Source organism: Fusarium graminearum, chromosome 4 (genome assembly GCF_000240135.3).
Source record: "Fusarium graminearum PH-1 chromosome 4, whole genome shotgun sequence".
Taxonomy (NCBI): domain Eukaryota; kingdom Fungi; phylum Ascomycota; class Sordariomycetes; order Hypocreales; family Nectriaceae; genus Fusarium; species Fusarium graminearum.
In genome coordinates this window covers 5,077,117-5,093,464 of record NC_026477.1, presented here as the reverse complement: position 1 = coordinate 5,093,464, position 16,348 = coordinate 5,077,117, and the positions used below count along the sequence as shown (strand labels likewise).

Below are 16,348 nucleotides of genomic sequence, written 5' to 3'. Positions count from 1 at the left end.
GTGGTGGCAGCTGAGTGACGTCGGTAGGTGGCACGAAGTATGATGATAAGGGGCCAAGGACATGAGAGCTGTTTATTCATGGATGGATGCGCATGGATATCAAAAAGGATATCTCATCTCTGCATGTTCTCGAAATGGTATTGTTCTTTGAGGCCGGAAATGGTGACAGAACCGGGTTTGACACAAGGCTAGAGTGTTTCGGTACAATGAAGATGCGACACGAACCAATACTACCAAATTAAGACAAAGCACAAGAGCATCTTGACATGAGCTGCTTCTGAATTTGCGCTGCATACCAAGTACAGTCTTTATGAATAAAATGAATCACACGCCTTTTGGTCAATTACAAAAGTGCCTAGAAACATAGGTCCTACCTACCTATGCAGCTCTCTACCAAGGTATTCTTCTACCTCACTTCCTTAGTAGACGCGTTGAGGTTTGTACGTCAGATCACAAGCACGGAGTACAAAGTCCTGGAGGTGGGAGTCACCCGCTCGTGGGGCATCAGTGGGGGGCTGGCAGCTTTCCTCCTTCCCTGCTCAAGTTACCATACAGTGCGTGCTGGTCATATCCCCTGCTCCATCTCAAACGAACCAACCACAACCACTTGGAACCTAATTCCCACGACGACGACGACATTCAAACTGACCCTTCCTTCTCATCTCTCATCTCTTGATATACTATCACCTCCATTTTAGACTGCTATTGCTGGAAAACTAGACTACATCCTGAGTATCACCATTCAAAGCTTACCTCGTCGCGTCCAGCGGACGATGTGAATGAACCGCAGCTATGGATGCCAACATCCAGCGGGCCCTCAACGATAAGCTCTACGACAAACGCAAGATTGGGGCTCTTGAGTATGTCTCACTTCTCATATTCTTTATATCAATAGACTTGAAGCTCGGTCGAGGTCGCACCTCAGGCCGGTGACTTACTAAATTGCGTCTTCCCTTCTTGGCGTTTCAGCTGTTGACATTGACTCGATAGGCTTGAACGTGTGATCCGAGATCTCGTTAGCGTTAAGGACTATCAACGCGTTCACGATATCCTCGAACAGCTATGTAATGAGTACGCCTACGCTGTGCATCAACCGCATGCAAGAAATGGCGGTTTGATAGGCTTGGCTGCCGCCGCTATTGCTCTCGGCCCAGTAAGTTTCACTTTTCAGGAAGACGTCCTTTTAAAGGCATACAAGAAAAGAAGCCTATCTGAATAGATTTTTGACGATATATGCCCCTCATCGATCCGATTCTGACGTTTCCGATAGGAACTGCCCAGATACCTTGCCAAAATTGTTCCCCCTGTCCTGGCATGCTTCACCGATCAAGATGCCAGAGTCAGATATTATGCTTGCGAGGCCATGTATAACATAGCAAAGGTTGCCAAAGGAGAGATCTTGGTGTATTTTAATAGCATCTTCGATCAGCTTTGCAAGGTATGTCTTGACCATGGTTCTGGAACGCCAGACGAGGCAGAAGTTGCTAACTGCTTGACCTCTTCAGCTTGGTGCGGATTCAGAGTTATCAGTCAAGAATGGAGCGGAACTTCTAGATCGGCTCGTCAAAGATATCGTGTCCGAGTCTGCCGCTTCCTATGTGTCCATTCTCGAGGCACCCCCGGAGTTCGATGGCGACGACAAGGTCTCATTTGGAGAGAACTCGCACTTGCCTACAGCTTTCTCTCTACCTCGATTTATTCCATTGCTAAAAGAGCGTATATGGGTTATCAACCCCTTCACTCGCCAGTTCCTTGTCGGCTGGATTACTTTGCTTGACTCAATACCAGATCTGGAGCTCGTCACATACTTACCCGACTTTCTAGGGGGGCTTCTTAAGTTTCTGTCGGATCAGAATTCGGATGTGCGGGTCGCTACGCAGAACTGCTTGGACAAGTTTCTCAACGAGATCAAGCGCATCGCTCGCATCAAGAAGGGAATATTGGAAAGCAAACGGTCCAAAGAAGGTGCCAAGCGAAAACGTCAAGATTCAATTGACAGTGAATCCATCAATCCAGACTTTGAAGAGGGAGATGAGCTTGACTCGGACGCTGCGCTCGATGACGACGACGATAGCAGCGGAGAAGACTGGATTCCTGGTCAGGATGTCGAGATTAACTACAAAGAAATCCTCCAAATTCTGACTGCAACGCTGGATTCACCACTGGGTTCGTTACTCTTCAATCTAGTTCTGAACATGGCTAACATCTGTCAGAGGAGGACTGTCTCCTCGAGTCTTTACGATGGGTTGTTGAATTCCTCGATATCTGCCCCGAAGAAGTTCTTCCTTTCACCCCCAAAATTCTTGCTCACATGCTTCCAGCCATGGCTAGTACCAAGGAGACTATCCACCAAGCAGCGACTCGAGTCAACACGTGTCTAATGGACTATGTTGTTTCCCTATCCGATGACTCCGAATTGACTCAGCCACCTCCTGCGCAACCACCCCAAAATTTCTCGACTTCTCGACTGCCAGTCCCTGGAGAGAAGGGGACTGATGGTGTGAACAGCAATCGAGCATCTCTGTCAAGCTCTAGAGACTTGGAACTCCGTAGTCCTACGCCTGCTCAAGGTCGCTCAATATCGACTCCGGCGGACATTAACATCACCCAAACACAGGCTGATCTGGACTACGCCGCAGCTGTCAACTCTCTGACACTTCTCTTCCTCAACGATCATGAAGCTACCCGGGTGGCAGCCCTGACGTGGCTTATTATGTTGCACAGGAAAGCTCCTCGAAAGGTACTTGCTTTTAACGATGGCACGTTCCCGGCACTGTTGAAGACGCTCTCGGATCCATCAGACGCTGTCGTCACCAAGGACTTGCAACTTCTTTCTCAAATTTCCCGGAATACAGAAGATGATTATTTTGCCAATTTCATGGTTAATTTGTTGCAACTCTTCTCGACTGACAGGAAGTTGCTTGAAACACGGGGCAATCTCATTATCCGACAGCTTTGTTTGAGTCTGAGCCCGGAGAGAATCTACAGGACATTGGCCGATTGTATCGAGAAGGAGGAAGATGTTGAGTTTGCCAGTATCATGGTACAAAATCTCAATAACAACCTCATTACCGCTCCTCAACTAGCGGATGTTCGAAAAAGGTTACGAAACCTTGAAACCAAGGTATGTGGGAGCGCGCAAAATATTGCCAAACCTGAGAAGTGCTAACAGAATCTAGGATGGCCAAACGCTATTTGTAGCACTATTCCGATCGTGGTGCTACAACGCTGTGGCTACTTTCTCGCTCTGTCTGCTCGCTCAGGCTTATGAGCAAGCATACAACTTATTACAGATCTTGTATGTAACTCCTGCAAAGACTTCATCGCATCCCGACTAACGAGTTTGACTCAGCGGCGAGTTGGATATGACTGTAAACATGCTCATTCAGGTCGATAAGCTGGTGCAGTTGATTGAGTCACCAGTCTTTACATGTGAGATTTCGACATGTCCAAGATTTACATTGCTTAAGCTAACCAACGACTTAGATCTACGCCTACAGTTGCTAGAGCCTGAGAAGTACCCGTATCTATACAAATGCATGTACGGTATCTTGATGCTTTTGCCACAGTCTTCGGCGTTTGCTGCCCTCAAAAACAGACTCAACAGTGTCAGCTCCATAGGCTATCTGCATACAGCACCTCGAACGTGAGTTTCCAAGTTGTCTCCGCGGCTGGAGTCTACAAGAAATATTGTTTATTTCTTGAACTTCGTCTGTATGCTTCCTGCCACATCCATATTAACAGTCCAATAGTGCCGCCGCAACTACGAGTACTTCCAACTTTGATAGACCAAATCGGCTCAAGAGTAGAGAAGAAGGAAACATACGTTGGGTTGAGCTCCTGGAGAAATTCAGAAGCGTCCAGGAACGAGCGCGGCGCGCGCAACGTCAAAACATGGACGGTGACGAGATGCCGCCAACGGGAGTCAGTGAGCTTCGTATTGGCGATGGGGCTGTAGATATCAAGGGCAAGGAAGCGCGCGGTGTTGGACTGCAGCCAATTCCTCAGAAGGAGCCAGCACCCGCTCCACCAGTACCAGCGAAGAGGATAGGATTGGGTAGACAGTTTGGGCGATTGGGGGGCGCTGTGGCAGGTAAGGGCCGACGCAACCAATAGAAACTGTACGACATTTGGTCATAAAGGCATTCAGCGGTATTTTGCCTCGGAGTCAACTTGTCATTCCAGGGCACTTGACGGCGGTTGTATGTCATTAATGTATAGTATCAATCCAAAGATTAATGGAGACAATGTCAGCGTCGTCGCTTAACCGGACTCTCACGTTCCACTAAACCTTCGAAGACAGCATCACGCTGCGATTCTATGGAACGAAGCTCCTGTTGGAGCCCCTCCAGTTCTGCTCTCGCCATGTCTGGGTTGCTTGGTAGCCCTTGGAAGGAGGCCAACTGGAGGTCAAGCTCCTTCTTCCGTGCTACAACGGACAAGTATTCTTGCTCATCACGAGCGAGGTCGGCAACAGTAGGATGAGAAGAATTGGAAGATGCAGCAAGCGAAGCAACCTTGTCTTGAAGCTCAGGCAGTTTGGTCGACAACGCCTTGATCTTGCGTTGCATTTCAAGGTTTTGTTTGGCTAGATGTGCTGGAGGTTGATATTCTTCGCTTTTAAGATTCTCGAGTATTTCATCGATACGGGCTGCTTCGTCGTCAATGTGCTTATGCAGAGCCTCGACACGAGCCTTCATTTGTTCGGCATCATGTATGCTCGATTGCAGTTGAATCATGCGTTGACCCAACATTTCGGGTTCTGGAAAAGCGACACCAAACTGAAGGGCTACATCTGCCATGGTGTCAAGAGCAGTGTGTCCATCAGCAGGCAAGTTATGCTGCACAGCTTCAATCAAGCCTTCTCTCAACGGTCGGCTCTTGTTCTCGGCATTGGCTTCGGAGTCGGTGAGCTCCTGCAAAGCAGCAGCTTCGGCTTTTGCGACCAAATTACGCTCCTCATCGGCAGCCTCATTGGCGGATGCAAGGGCGAGGAGGGCCTTGAGTGTGTCGTTATTGCGCTCGAAAGAAGGGACTGGGCGAGGGTGGAATTTTGAAGAGAGCCAGGCGTCGATATATGACCAGTCGCGGGCGGTGGAGGCAGCGATGCGGGCGACTGAAGGCGAGAAAATGGCCGAGTCTTCACTGAGGAGACGATGATGCGCCATGTTGAGATGCGCCACGCAAAAGTGTGGAATTTGTGTTGCTTGTCTCGACCTAGGGGTACGTTGGAGTTGAATGTAAACAAAGCTGGAGTCGGGGTCCAGTCTGGGTCGAGACCAGGTAGTTCGTAACGAAGTGACGCCACAGCACAGCAAACCGCAAGTACCTGAAAGCTACAGTGCACTTGGCTGACTGGCTAACTGGCTTGTAGGCTAATTAAGAGGGCGTGCATCCCTGCTGCGCTGCTCCTTCAGGTACAAGATGATTCGGTGTCTGACAGCACTAAGTTTATAGCGCCCGCCGCTAATTCCTACAGCAGGAACCTGAACTATGTACGCCTCCAGGTCTGGAATTGTCGAGTACCTGCTAGGCGAGTACTTGTGGCCACCTATTGTAATCGGGAGCCAATCGTGTACCTGATTGACAGATATTGACTTTCCCTGTTAAGTCAAACGGACACCCTTCCCGGCTCAACTCTTTATGATCAAGTTGTCCTTTTTTGCCCTCGACAATTACCTCCATCTTTCCCTTCTATTCATCCTCTCGCTGAAACAAACTTGCCCTAGATCCGTCCTGTCGTCGCCGTCATTCGCCGCCGACTATCACCACTATTAAAGTTGATGTGTCAACAATAGATATCATTCACCTTTGGCTTGCCCCTCGACTTCACGTATACTTCGAATTAAACGACTCTTCAAAATGCATATCAACATTGCTGCTCTCGCAGTCGCCGCTACGACCCTACTCGCTTCGGCCAGCGCCCTATCACCTCAAGATATCCCGGCCGATCTTCCCGTTGCGCAGCTCCTTACGTCGGCGCAGTCGCATTTGTCTCGTGGCGAAACCGACGAGGCTCTCGTCTACTATGATGCGGCCATCGCCCGTGATCCTACCAACTACCTGACTATCTTCAAAAGGGCCACGACGTACCTCTCCTTGGGCCGAACCTCGCAGGCAACCGACGACTTCAACAAAGTACTGTCGCTCAAGCCTGGCTTCGAGGGCGCACATCTTCAACTCGCTAGGCTACGCGCCAAAGCAGGAGACTGGGAGGTTGCAAAAACGCAGTATGGTCTTGCTGGGAAGCCTCCTAGCTCCGCTGAGGTCGTAGAGCTTGAAGAAGCCAAGCTGGCGGCGAAGCTGGCTGAGATGGCTGGCAAGGGAGAGAAATGGGATGAGTGTGTCAGTCATGCTGGCACAGCCATCACCGTTGCCAGTCGATCCCCCCATTTGCGCGAACTTCGAGCGCACTGTCGCTTCGAGCTTGGTGATGTCGAGGTGGGTATGAGTGATCTGCAACATGTGCTTCATATGAAGCCCGGAGATACAAGTCCACACATTGTCATCTCCGCTACCTCGTTCTATGCCTTAGGTGACATGGGAAATGGTATCGGGCAGGTCAAGAAGTGCCTCCAGTCTGATCCAGACTCCAAGGTCTGTAAGAAGTTGCACAAACAAGAGAAGAAGGTGGAGAAGGCATACAAGAAGATACAGGGACAACTCGGCCGATCTCAGCCTACCACAGCAGGGAGGGCATTAGTTGGTACCGCTGATGAACCTGGCCTGGTCCCTGATGTTCAACAGCAGGTGAAGGAATTGAAGGAGAACAAGAGCATCCCCAAGAACGCCAGGATACAGCTACTGGAAAGCTTGATCGAGCTCACATGCCAAGCATACACAGAGGTAAGACTCCCATCTGCGTCTCCTTTTTTGCCAGGGTGGCTAACACTTCTTCAGTCAAGCCACAAAGACGCTGCGAGATATTGCGACGAGTCATTGCAGATGAACCCCGACTCTTTTTGGGGCCTTCTCCATAAGGGCAAGGCTCAGTTGAAGAGTGAACTTTACGATGCCGCTATTGCTACCCTACAGAAAGCCGCTGAACTTCGTCCTGATCAGAAAGACAAGGTCAACCCCATCCTTAACAAGGCTCATATCGCTCTGAAGCGCAGCAAAACAAAGGACTACTACAAGGTCCTTGGTGTCGAACACGATGCCGACGAACGCCAGATCAAGTCTGCCTACCGCAAACAGTCCAAGATCTTCCACCCTGACAAGGCTGCTCAGCAAGGTATTTCCAAGGAGGATGCTGAGAAGAAGATGGCCAGCATCAACGAAGCATATGAAGTACTTAGCGATCCCGAATTGCGAGCGCGTTTCGACAACGGCGATGACCCTAACTCGCAGGAAGCACCCAGGAACCCATTCCAGCAGGGCAACCCCTTCGGCGGCGGCGGCGGACATCCTTTCATGTTTCAGCAAGGCGGTGGTGGCCCAAACATCAAGTTCCAGTTTGGAGGTCAACAGTTCGGCTTCTAATAAGCGCACTCGGCAAGTATCTGATTTATTGCAAATGAAAACTCACACCAAGGAGAGTGTATTTACAGCTGGAGTTTTGATCCAGGGGCAAATCATTTAGATTAGTAGAGAACATCGGCTTTCGGGTCTTTACTATGCGTAGAGAAGCTACGCCTCTCTTCTTTCAGAGTATTTGGGGTTCAAGGCGTGGGAGTTACAGTCGTTCTTTTTTGTAGCTTGATTATCCAAATAGCTATACGCACAATGGAAGGAACACCAATATCTTGATAACCTTTCGCTTTTGGTAGCTTAACATGTCCCAGATTGGCCGAAGTCTGACATCAACCCAAGTATCCGACTAACTTGAAGCGGACATATCAGAGATGTCAACACAACTACGACATCTCAACGAGAAGCACCGTCCCTTATGAACAAAACATTGCAACAATTGATAACAGCTTTTATAACGAACTTCAGCAACGATAGTGATCGCCGAAAACGCCAGCGCCAGCCAAAGGCCCATGCAAGACCAAGGCATGCATATATGCTAGTATCTTGACATCAACATTTAACTGGCAAAACTATCATGACACATTCCACACCGTCTATCTGCGAATAAACACCAGCACCCCTTTACCCGTTTCCGATCCTTTATCGCCGCTCTTGTCCGTTTTGTTCGTAAGAAATGATGATGTTTCGTTATGTACACGATCCGCTGCTGGATGCCCTGAGCATCACTCGGTCCTACCACTGGAAGAGGTCGTGGTGATCTACAAAGCCAGTAGACATTCTTGATTGTGAGAATGCAAGCCGGGTGAGGCAAACGCCGAATCAAAAGGTAGCTGTCCTAAGGTAGGTGAGTCTCGTGCATGTAGTCCTCATCTCCATACTTTGAAGGGTTTCCCTTCGTTATCTTTACTTTCGAATCTACTCTTTCAATGAACCGAACCGCCATGATTTAATGATGGGGTAACTTTCACCACTTGCTCAAGAATTGGTCGCTTTGGGTGACTGCTGAATTTGGGGTCATGCCGTTCAGGCAGCGTCGTTTCGCTTGATGAAGTATGACCTGGCAAGGTATTTTAATTAGTTTCGCCCAAGGCAATAAAACGTACGCAACGTACTTTGAAAATTCGTATGCCGACCAGCAGATGGCTGTGCTAGGCATGGTGGTAACGATGCGAGGTCGCACGCCCTTGAAGAACCCTGAGACGCCAGCTCTTTGGTAAAGCAGCCGGCATCCTCCAATAAAGCTGTTGACGTTTCTCACTTGGGGATCTGTGGATGTTCCACGTGTTTGAAGCATTGTCTTGATAACATCCATGGGAGTTGTAAGACCAGCCGCGAATCCACCAGCAACAGCGCCTGCCAAACAGTGTGTCATTGGGTCGTAGGTCTTTGCGGGGTTCATTGCGGTAGAAATAGACTCGTAGGCGAGAAACTGGAGGGCAGTGAAAGGCACTGTCATAGAAAGTGTCGTGGGGTAGGAGATGTAGAAAGCCCCCAAGCCCTCAGATCTGTAGACATACTTGGCGCAGTCAAACATAGATCTGTACATCTTGCTTGAATTTTGGATTTGCATACGTTGCTTGATAACTGGACCAGATGTCAGCAAACACAGCTTCGGCATCACGGAGGACACAGAACATGCGTACCATCGAAGGGGTTCATGAAGGCGTCACTGGCAATAGTAGCAGCAGCGCCGCTGGTAGCTGAGGCCCGAGTTAGTAATGGAACTCAGCAGATGTCGATGCAAATTGTAGTTACCGGCAGCGAGTGGGTGGTGAACACCGGCTTGGTTACCGCCCATAGCATGCTTGACTGCTTCGTAAGTCGCAAAGTAAACGGCATGTGCAGGTCCTGAGCAGCGTTAGCGGTTATATAAGATATGTCAAGCTAGCTTGAATCCTGGCATGACGTGGTAGACTCACCTGCGCCAACGATGACACTAGACATTCCGCGCCATAAGCTGAAGAAACCCTCGGTGCGAGCGATTTGAACGGTGTTGCGAATGACTCCCGAGTAAGCAGGTGTGTTACTAGAGTTGAGGATCTGCATTCTCGTCTTGAAGCGTGTCAGACTGTTGATAAACTTGTGGGATTGAAGGGGGGGACGAACCTTGATCGCATCGATGGGATACATTGCAGTGTGCTCCTACAGAAACATACAAAATTAGCCGTGGATGTTGCGAAATGCCAGATCAAGTGAAGCATACTGCTATACCAGCAAAGGCGCCTGCGGCCATGTTCTGCAACAGGGAGAAGTTGGGCGGCAGAGATTCATAGCTGCGCAGAAAACGATCAATTTCATGCTTCAAGTAGTTGTACGCAAAATACCAAATGATACTCACTCGTATTCCTCCTCGACTGGCTCTGCACTTGGCTGGGCCATGGCGGCCACAGCTTCCGATGCTCCGCCGAAAGGCTTGGTCTCGAGGGTCGCCAGATTGGCGACTAGGGGGGGGGGATATCAGGGTGATTGCGTTGTAAAGTCGACGGCGATCGATTCGTGCCAGGTGTCGAGTCAGCTACGGGGCTTTGAAGGAACGGAGATTTCGGGGGTTTTTTTTTTCTTTCTTGTGAGGTTTGTTGTGTTGCGCCCACTCGCTGCGAACGAGAACGATGACGATGTCGATGTATGAGTTGATGCTCAAGATAAAGGCCTAGGGGCGAAAATGCGGTCTTCAATTGTCCGAGCCGAAAGTGCCGCGCAAACTCGTCGATATGTCCGGGCCTTGCTTCCTTTCCCAGACCTACTCGGTCTTTTCGAACAGGCCAATCGATCAATAATTTGACTCCCGTTGGCGGTTATAGAGAGCAAGAAAGAAAAGCACAGGCGAGCGGAGGCGATGGAGCAAAAAAGTAGTTCGAGGTTGGCGTCTTGTGCTAGTCTGGCTTGACGGGAAAAACTCCAGGTCAGGGTAAGGCACCGGTACTCCGTACAGCAGTCGAGCTACCTTCCATTATCTAGAAAAAAATTCTGGGGATGTGAGAGCTCCGTTTACGGCCTCGGAGTCCGGGCAGGAGCTAGGGACCAGGAGTTGGGATGTACCTCTAGTCCAATTCTTGGTAATGAGCTACTTACTGACTGCAGTTCCTCTTTTCGTTTCTTCCCCCTCCTTCTGATTCCTCCCCTCCTCTAGCGTGTTTTCGATCTTGAATGCCCGCTGGAAGTTGGGAAAGATTAGAGTCTGTTGTCTCATATTTTACCTGTCATAAGCCTCCGCGGAAGTGCATGTATTACCTGTCTAGTACACAGGTAGTTGATATATATCGAAATATAGAAGTGAGCGGTAGCAAAGGTAACAGTGAACTGGGCATTAACGTCGTTCCAATTCGGGGGCTTTCACAATGCTTTGCCAGATATATATTCATATCTGTGTATCTCGGGCGCTGACAACTAAGGCACCTATTTGATGTGAAATACGAAACAGGTCTAAGGTATTGTTAAAAACACTCAAGTGATTTCAGTGCGGGCTTTATGACAACCAATATGAAAGGCCTTTTCTAGGATCCTCTTGTTTTTTTTTTTCTCAATGCCCAGGATCCGTCTCAATGTGATATTTTAACCCTCTACGATTCGCTACTTCTCAGCGCATATCAGCGCCTGAAGCAAGTCTAACAACGGGTATCGGAAGTTTATAATAACACGTACACTCCCAATTTCCTCTGGTACTTGGTTGTAAGCCCTGAGCAAGGTGGATTCGATTTCATATCACATTATAAAGAATCCACTACAGGTAGCAGCCGCCTCGTTTTGATAACAAGATTGACTGAAAAGCCATCTACTATGTATGTCTCAGGTATGCTGAAAGTGAAATTGCATTAGTAGGTACACAGTAACCGTATAAGTCTTCTGGTCAGTGGCTAACTAAACTCGCTTGAATCTTGCTCGGAGTAAAAACAATACATAATAACACGCACTTACTGTAAAGCACCTAGGTATCATATTGTTCGCCTTGAAAGAGAACACGGGTGCAGACAGTAACGTAGAACCAAAACATGAACGATACTTCATATATATACTAGATACGGTTCTGCTCTATCTCTTTGTAAATAACTAGGTACTTACCTACTTGCCCAGGTAGAGATAAACGTCCGGTTATTCCGAGAATAAAGCTTATTACAGCTTGCCTTGCATCCTCCTTAATCTTGACTTCTCCCACAACCTAACAATCAACAATAGATCCTCCTTCCAGAGGCACAAAGTCCCAGCAAACTGAAGAAATAGCTTGAATAGATTACCACATAGGACAGATTCACCCATGATCAGCAATGAATATCTCCATAAGGGTGCGCTCATCCTCCTTGCAGCTGAGAAGCGCTTACGAAGAACAGGGTACTAAAACCTGTCTGCTACGATACTACCCAATCCATGAACCAGGGCAAAGGCTGTTAGCTCCTGTCTAGCACGCTCTCCGAAAAATTAAGTTATCAATCAGTAACGGGATCCATTATTTGTACCTAATCAATCAGTCCCTTCACAAGTTTGACTGTTTGTTGATATCACTCCACTATAGGTACCTAGCTACCTATTGACTAGCCTTTCCCTCACTACCTGATACTCTACATTACCTGACAATTACTGTTACAGATGTTCTGTCTCATTCCCGCTTACTTCATGGAAAAGCTTTAGTCAAGGGAACATTACCTCACCACTCCTTTCTCATGTTCTTGGGTTACATCTGAATAAGCCCAGCGTACAATACTTCCAGTTGGTCGTCATTACTGTGGCACCAGCTTCTTATGATTGTTTGCCGCTGGATCATCGCGAGCAGGATATTTATTCTCTCGACAATCCCGGTTATGGATCTGATGACATGGTCACTGACAGAATAAAACCTGATGCCGATGTCGGCGCCTTCAGTTTGCGCCAGGTCTGGTGTTCTTCGGTGGCACATGTCGCACCTCGGAATTACAGCTCCGAGCTGGGCAAAGTTGTGCTGACACAATCAAGTGACCAGCAAAGGATGCACGTCGATAAATGACGAGGCAATTTATTGGGACACTATTTCTATCCCCTCTCTAGTACAAAAAACAAATGCTATACCTACCAGGGCCTGCGATAACTCTGTTACCCAAATGTAAACATGGCAAATTCAACCAAGCCTATACTCTGAATTTGTTGCGCCGGATTGAAAGATGTAGCTAGCGATGAATGACAACCAATTTATGAAGCAAAAACGCCGATTAGATTCACCGCCGTCGTGAGAGGGCATGGTATTAGGGGAGATGCCTGCCAGCATCTGTCTTGACACCAATGCCATTCATTCACCGTCCAAAATTGTACAAAACCAAACATGAATATGCTGTATTTTATACCATTCCGCCGCCTCGCCGAGGACGCTGAGTCTGCTGAAGCTGGTATATCAGACCCAACACCCCTGCCTCGGGATCTTCAGTATTGGCAGCACTGTTCTCTCGAGTCACACCTCTTGCTGGGGAGGTCTCCCATACCGATTCACCCAGCGCGCCTCCTGGCTCATACAGTTCATCATCTTCCCCGTTTCGCCTGATGCTACTTGCTTCAGTCTCTTCGATAATTTGGCTCTCTCCTCGATACCCTCGTGGATACCTTGAAGCATGTAGACTTCGTGCAACCATGTTGCCCCCGGGAGGTTGATGATGCTGATCTAGCAGCATGGACGCCATTGGAGAAGGTTGTGGCATGACCCCGATACGTGGGCCGCGTCCACCAGGGGCTCGACTTCTAGCACGCCCTGTCTCCGTCCCCGTCCGACCAATATGAGAGCCCTGCATATCTGCCGCCAATGTTGGAGAGCCGATCCCTGGGAATGACGGTGGAGGATGAAACGATGGCTTCGGTCCTGGAGGGAGGTGGCCAGGAATGCCGGTCTTCGGGTTTGCTGCGTAGTTATCGAGGAAACCGTAATAAGATGCTGCCATCTTCCCATGTTTTGTGGAGTAATAGTCCTCGCGGACATCTGGTCGAGGCCCCTGGGGTCCGGTATTACCAGGACCTTTTTGGAAGTCGAACACGGCAAACGAACAGACATAGCCGAGCCCATCAACATGAATTGTGAACTCCCGGAAGAAATCGACAATCTGATCGCTGCACCTCGGGAGTGAGAATAGAAGTAGCATGGGCGTCGTGACTATCCCCATCATCTCCTCCAGAAAGATGACCACTTTCATCTTGTACAGTTCCGAAAACTCCTGTTTCACCTCAGAACTATGGAGTTTGTTTTTCCAGTGGTCCGGCACGTAGCGTGTGTATTCGATGACATTCCTCAGTGCGTATTCTGGATTGAATACCAATGTTTCCTCAGACACCATGCCGCGAGTTGTTGCCCAGATAGCCGCAAATACACCGAGGTAGAAGATCACAGGCCTGTCTTTGGTAATCTCAAAGTTGAGGAAAAGCTCCGAATCGAGAACAGAGCCAATTGCCAAGATGGCAGTGATTGCACCCGACATGAAGGCTATGGTTCTGGCGACCGCTTCGGTGATTCTTTTCGGAAACTGGTCAATATATCGGGTTGCGAATGGGTACGACATATGCAACCGCTCGTAGAATATGTGTGGCAACTCGTTGAATTGGCGAAACTTCCATTCCGCCAAAGATGTGTACTTACGCGCTGCTGCTTGTTTGGGGTCCTTTTGATATTCCTGTTACAGGTTAGCTTTACCGATAATCATACCAAGAGGTTATCCACTGACGTAGTAGTATGTGAAGAAATAAACAATGACGACGTATGCGAGCACAACTGGCGCAAACAAAAGATTGAGAAAACCTGCAAATAAAAAGCGCTGTCTCAACTTCTGGCTCAGTAGGCGTCTACGATCCGGGCGCAGAAAATCTTGCTGAACCTGCCCGAGCTCGTTGAAGGCCATGTCGAGGATACAATATTGTAGATACCATTCCATAGTCTTTGAGAACATCTGACGGCCGCGAAGGAATGGTACTGGCAATGATAGATCCAAGATATCCTTGTTGATCATTGCTATTAGGTAGTTCTCCTTGCGCATAAGACGATTGGCAATGTCAAGCGCATCGAGCCGCTCTTTAGATTGGCTACCCATGAATTGTCGCAGTCTCGGGGAGATGTTTGTTGCGGTTTTCGGATTCTCTTCACGGAGTGCCATAATACGGGCTACAACGTCCTGCCAGGAGATAGTTTGCATGTCTTGTTCCGGAATGTCCAGGAGGTAGATGTAAAAGTCTCTGATGTAGGTGAGGCGGCGTATCTCTACAAAATACTGAACACACTTCCAGATAAAGAAAAAAGTGTATAACCAGATTGCAAAGTTCCAGAGTCCAGACATTTTGCGAGTGCATTGCGGAACGATGACTTCATGCAATGACCTACTATCGGGGACTCTTGAGTAGTCAATGCACTGACTGAGAAAAGTGAGTAACACGGCGACAAAAAGAGTTTCCCTGCATTTCACATTAGAGTTAAATCGTCGCAATGGTAGAACTTGATGGGCTTACAAAAGCCATAAAGCGTTGGCACAGAGAATACACCAGAGACCCCCGCCCTCGAAATAGTCGTAAACATCGCGCATGAAACTGTCCAGGTTGGAGGTGTTGACCCATCGCCACAGTGCTTTCTCCCTCGGGTTATTTGACATAGTCCCCCTGGCAACTGGTATTGGCTGTGGTCCCATAGGCGTAGTGTATGGATGGTCCTGATGCAGTTGTTGTTGTGCGGTTGCCGCTTCCCATTGGGCCCTTGTCCGTGCAGATGACGGACCTACACTTGCTGGAGTCCGCGAGCTACCAGGATTTGTTGCTCTTTTATTTGGAGGCGATGCAGGCGGGTCTAGATCTTTTGGTTCCATCAGTAACGACGCAGGTACCTCGTTATCTCCATCGTCATCTTGTTGCCATCGCGGTGATGTTATTCCAGAGCTTCGGGCATGGGCTGTTGGTCGGAACGTGGCTTTCCCTTTCCCTTTCGAACCGGGCGCTACGCTTTCGACAGTCATGCTGCTATCGCCAATATCCATCCCTTCGGCTTGAAAATCATCAAACCGGTGACCAAGGTTTTCCTCGTCAAGACCGGGATCGTACTCGGGGTCTTCCCCAGAGCGTAGCTGTTGGTAGAATGATTGTGACCCACCCGAGGGGGATTTTATCCGGGAGAATATGTTTGATGCCATCGCATATCTGTTGGCTCGATCAAATATTGATAGGGGTGAGCATTTCGGATGAGTGTCGAGATTCGGCGATGATGGAGAATGTCAAGACGAGCTTCGTGGTGCGGAAGAATGACAAGGGATGGATGGTATAGTTATTAGCCAGGCTTTTTGTGGATCATAAGCTTCTGGTGGCTGCTATAATCAGAACTGGAGTTCAACTGAGTCCTGAAAGTTTGGTCAGTTTAAATACAAAGATTACTGAGGTGGTCACAAGGGGGATGGCTGTGATAAGCGTGACCCGGAGCACATGCCTACTACTAACCTATCCGAATAACGGACAGACTTGATTCACACAAATCCCACTACCAGATAGATGTAAATATCGATGAACCCACTTACAGATATGAATCGCAATCGTAAATGGCTATGCGACTGACTGGTTGACTAGAAAACGGCCAAGGTACTCTGCTCACATATGCTTTGACATGACTGTCCAGGCATCACCACCAGCAAGTATGACGCTACAGAGCGGTGTGAGGTTCTGCCGGACAAATGCCGACAAAACCCCCACGATTGGCCACCCACCGCCTGCCTCTTCTAGGTGGACATGCTCACGACACCGTTGCATTCGGTACATGCTATGGAATGTTAGTACCTGTCTTCCAGTTACTAACCTACTGGCTGCCTACTTCTACCTGCCTACTACCTGACTACCTATTGATATTCGATCATGACAGCTATTTATCATCACGTCAATAACTGATCTGAAATCGCATTGTTTG

General features: G+C 48.7%; 6 protein-coding genes across 6 annotated transcripts; 3 read left to right on the top strand and 3 right to left on the bottom strand.

Annotated features, from left to right (window-relative positions):
* Window positions 1–792: 792 nt before the first annotated feature.
* Window positions 793–4,116, top strand: FGSG_09846 (uncharacterized protein; the record flags this gene model as incomplete). The annotated part of the gene is made up of 9 exons (XM_011329534.1): window positions 793–860; window positions 991–1,153; window positions 1,271–1,438; window positions 1,506–2,166; window positions 2,214–3,124; window positions 3,180–3,298; window positions 3,353–3,432; window positions 3,487–3,646; window positions 3,753–4,116. 9 exons carry the CDS (start codon window positions 793–795, stop codon window positions 4,114–4,116), a joined length of 2,694 nt encoding a protein of 897 aa, XP_011327836.1.
* A 134-nt stretch (window positions 4,117–4,250) lies between these two features.
* On the bottom strand, window positions 4,251–5,168 carry FGSG_09847 (uncharacterized protein; the record flags this gene model as incomplete). The annotated part of the gene is made up of 1 exon (XM_011329533.1): window positions 4,251–5,168. The coding sequence occupies one exon, from the start codon at window positions 5,166–5,168 to the stop codon at window positions 4,251–4,253; it is 918 nt and encodes a 305-aa protein (XP_011327835.1).
* A 694-nt stretch (window positions 5,169–5,862) lies between these two features.
* Window positions 5,863–7,482, top strand: FGSG_09848 (uncharacterized protein; the record flags this gene model as incomplete). Its single annotated transcript, XM_011329532.1, has 2 exons — window positions 5,863–6,846; window positions 6,901–7,482. 2 exons carry the CDS (start codon window positions 5,863–5,865, stop codon window positions 7,480–7,482), a joined length of 1,566 nt encoding a protein of 521 aa, XP_011327834.1.
* Window positions 7,483–7,986: 504 nt separating this feature from the next.
* Window positions 7,987–10,286, bottom strand: FGSG_09849 (uncharacterized protein). Its single transcript, XM_011329531.1, has 8 exons — window positions 9,812–10,286; window positions 9,677–9,746; window positions 9,580–9,615; window positions 9,393–9,525; window positions 9,229–9,321; window positions 9,117–9,173; window positions 8,586–9,057; window positions 7,987–8,530 (listed from the first exon to the last, which is right to left on the bottom strand). The coding sequence occupies exons 1-8, from the start codon at window positions 9,850–9,852 to the stop codon at window positions 8,497–8,499; spliced, it is 936 nt and encodes a 311-aa protein (XP_011327833.1). The 5' UTR covers window positions 9,853–10,286; the 3' UTR covers window positions 7,987–8,496.
* Window positions 10,287–11,725: 1,439 nt separating this feature from the next.
* FGSG_13659 (uncharacterized protein) lies at window positions 11,726–12,448 on the top strand (the record flags this gene model as incomplete). Its single annotated transcript, XM_011329530.1, has 2 exons — window positions 11,726–11,799; window positions 12,055–12,448. The coding sequence occupies 2 exons, from the start codon at window positions 11,726–11,728 to the stop codon at window positions 12,446–12,448; spliced, it is 468 nt and encodes a 155-aa protein (XP_011327832.1).
* Window positions 12,449–12,776: 328 nt separating this feature from the next.
* FGSG_13660 (uncharacterized protein) lies at window positions 12,777–15,587 on the bottom strand (the record flags this gene model as incomplete). Its single annotated transcript, XM_011329529.1, has 3 exons — window positions 12,777–14,090; window positions 14,142–14,823; window positions 14,917–15,587. 3 exons carry the CDS (start codon window positions 15,585–15,587, stop codon window positions 12,777–12,779), a joined length of 2,667 nt encoding a protein of 888 aa, XP_011327831.1.
* Window positions 15,588–16,348: the final 761 nt, after the last annotated feature.